Source organism: Buceros rhinoceros, unplaced genomic scaffold, assembly GCF_000710305.1.
Source record: "Buceros rhinoceros silvestris isolate BGI_N320 unplaced genomic scaffold, ASM71030v1 scaffold33503, whole genome shotgun sequence".
Lineage (NCBI taxonomy): Eukaryota > Metazoa > Chordata > Aves > Bucerotiformes > Bucerotidae > Buceros > Buceros rhinoceros.
Genome location: NW_010405996.1, coordinates 7,537 through 9,579, shown reverse-complemented (window position 1 = coordinate 9,579; position 2,043 = coordinate 7,537). Strand labels below are relative to the sequence as shown.

Genomic DNA, 2,043 nt, shown 5'->3' with positions numbered 1-2,043 from the left:
TAATAATGTTTGCCGAGGAGAAGTGGGGCTCTTGATCCATTACTATGCCGACGCTTGTGGAAATCACCACGTTCTTGTGAAGCCATAGCTATCATGAGTTGGCTAGAGAAGCAGTCTGTGTAGGAGTAAGCTAATAGGGGTGTTGTCGGAGCCAAGTGGAGCTGCCAACTAGCTCTGCAGGTCACATTGCCCTGTGAGAAGCGCAGGGATATTTTTGTGGCTAATGTACACGCCACTGTCCAGTTCATTTGTTAATTCTGAGAATTATCTTTAAGGAAACAGAAGTGAAAACACGGAGGAGACTTTAGGTGGAGGGAGAATAATGATATACACATCCATATCTCATTGATTTTTTTGACTGTTTGACCACAAGGTTGGCAGTGATGAAGTGAGTTACAATCCAGAACTTGTACCACTAGATGACAGAACAAATAAAGAGCTCTTGTTAGAAACGTACCATTAACTTACAGAATCATAATCATTATGATAACTTGATGATAATGAGTTCTTAGCTGTATGCTACTAGCTTTTGTTTTCACGTCTCTGCCTGTAATGGGCCTTAGGGCATTTCTGCTTTAGTTTAGAGTTGATGTTCTTTAATTGCATCGTTGTCATGTGACAGCTGTCTCTTCCGAGAATACGATAAGTCACACTGTTTGGTGCTATTCTGCTCAAATGCTGCTGTCTGAAGGGAACTTGACAGAGTTGTTGCCACCAGTAGCGTTCCAACATGCTCCCTTGAACTGATCACCTGGCTGTGGCTTAGTAAGTGATGGCTGCAAAGATGAACCACTCTACTTTGTTACACTTAAGAGCTAAACAGCCTTCAGGAAAGGAGAAGGTATTACCTATACCCGGACCGCCCAAACTAATTCTGCTTATCCTGTCTCTCTCAGATCGCCCTGGTATGCTGGACTTCAAAGGCAAAGCAAAGTGGGATGCCTGGAATGCATTGAAAGGTAAGTGTCTGCCTAAAAACTAAAAATTAATAAATAAAACCACAGCCAAAGTAGTCAGAAGAGCATATGTGGTTCAGCAAGAAATAAAATTGTGTTTCCTTTATAAGACAAGTGTTCTGGAAGTTCAGGATGCTGTAATAATGAACTCTGGCTTTTGGTTACCTCTGCAAGGCAGAAGTAATGCTGGGAAGCACAGCCTGCGTGAAAGGGAATTGATGTGCAAAATGTCCAGCTGGCCCAAGATGTAGCACAAAGGAGGACTGTAGCAGCAGTGGAAACCCGAATCTCTGTTTTCCAGGTCCCAGCCTAGCACCCTAGAGACTGAACTCTCCCTCCAGTTGCTGTGTTTCCTCTAAAACTTTCCTAACTGGAAGATGCAACTGGGTGCTCTGCTCTAAATGAGGAGCCAAACAAGTGGTCTAATCTATGAAAATGGAATTTTTCTGGTGTCTTAAGGAGCCAGCACTACATCTAAATGCAGTCTAAGTGGATCAAATGGCTTTCCTGTAATAATTGTGAATGGTGTGAATAGAACTAATACACTGTTTAGTTGCTGTCTGTAGCAGTACAACTTTGCTTTGAAACATTGTTTTCTCATGACTGCTGAACACGTTTGTTTAAAACTTTGGTCCTGGATTCACAGCCAGGTGACCTTGTTGGCTGCTTTGCTCTCTGGCAGCATGCTGCTGCGTGCTACAGTATGGAATTGTGACTTGCATGGAAAAGGTGTCATCATCTGTAAAAGGTATCTGACTGCTTCCTGTGTTCTGTCCTTCAGGAATGTCCAAGGAAGATGCAATGAAAGCTTATGTAGCCAAAGTGGAAGAACTAAAGGGCAAGTACGGCATCTGAGGACTGGATATAGCAGCCACTTGCACACCTGAAACATGCCTTATTTCTAATACTAAGTGGAAGCCACTGGAAAACTGGCTTCTGAGAATAATTTTAAATACCTAGTGTATTACAGTCGGTTCTTCTCATACCTGTAGTTCAGGGGAAGTTGCTTACCCCCGTGATGTACTGACACGTTATAAATTCCTTCTGGGAACAAAATCTGGAACTCATTAAAGTGCATTTGGTATTT

The 2,043-nt window shown here is 42.6% G+C and overlaps 1 protein-coding gene across 1 annotated transcript; it reads left to right on the top strand.

Moving 5' to 3' along the window:
• Nucleotides 1-896: 896 nt before the first annotated feature.
• On the top strand, nt 897-1,811 carry LOC104491496 (acyl-CoA-binding protein; the record flags this gene model as incomplete). The annotated part of the gene is made up of 2 exons (XM_010133932.1): nt 897-959; nt 1,738-1,811. Coding segments are annotated over 2 exons (137 nt in total), but the record flags the coding sequence as incomplete, so codon positions are not given.
• Nucleotides 1,812-2,043: the final 232 nt, after the last annotated feature.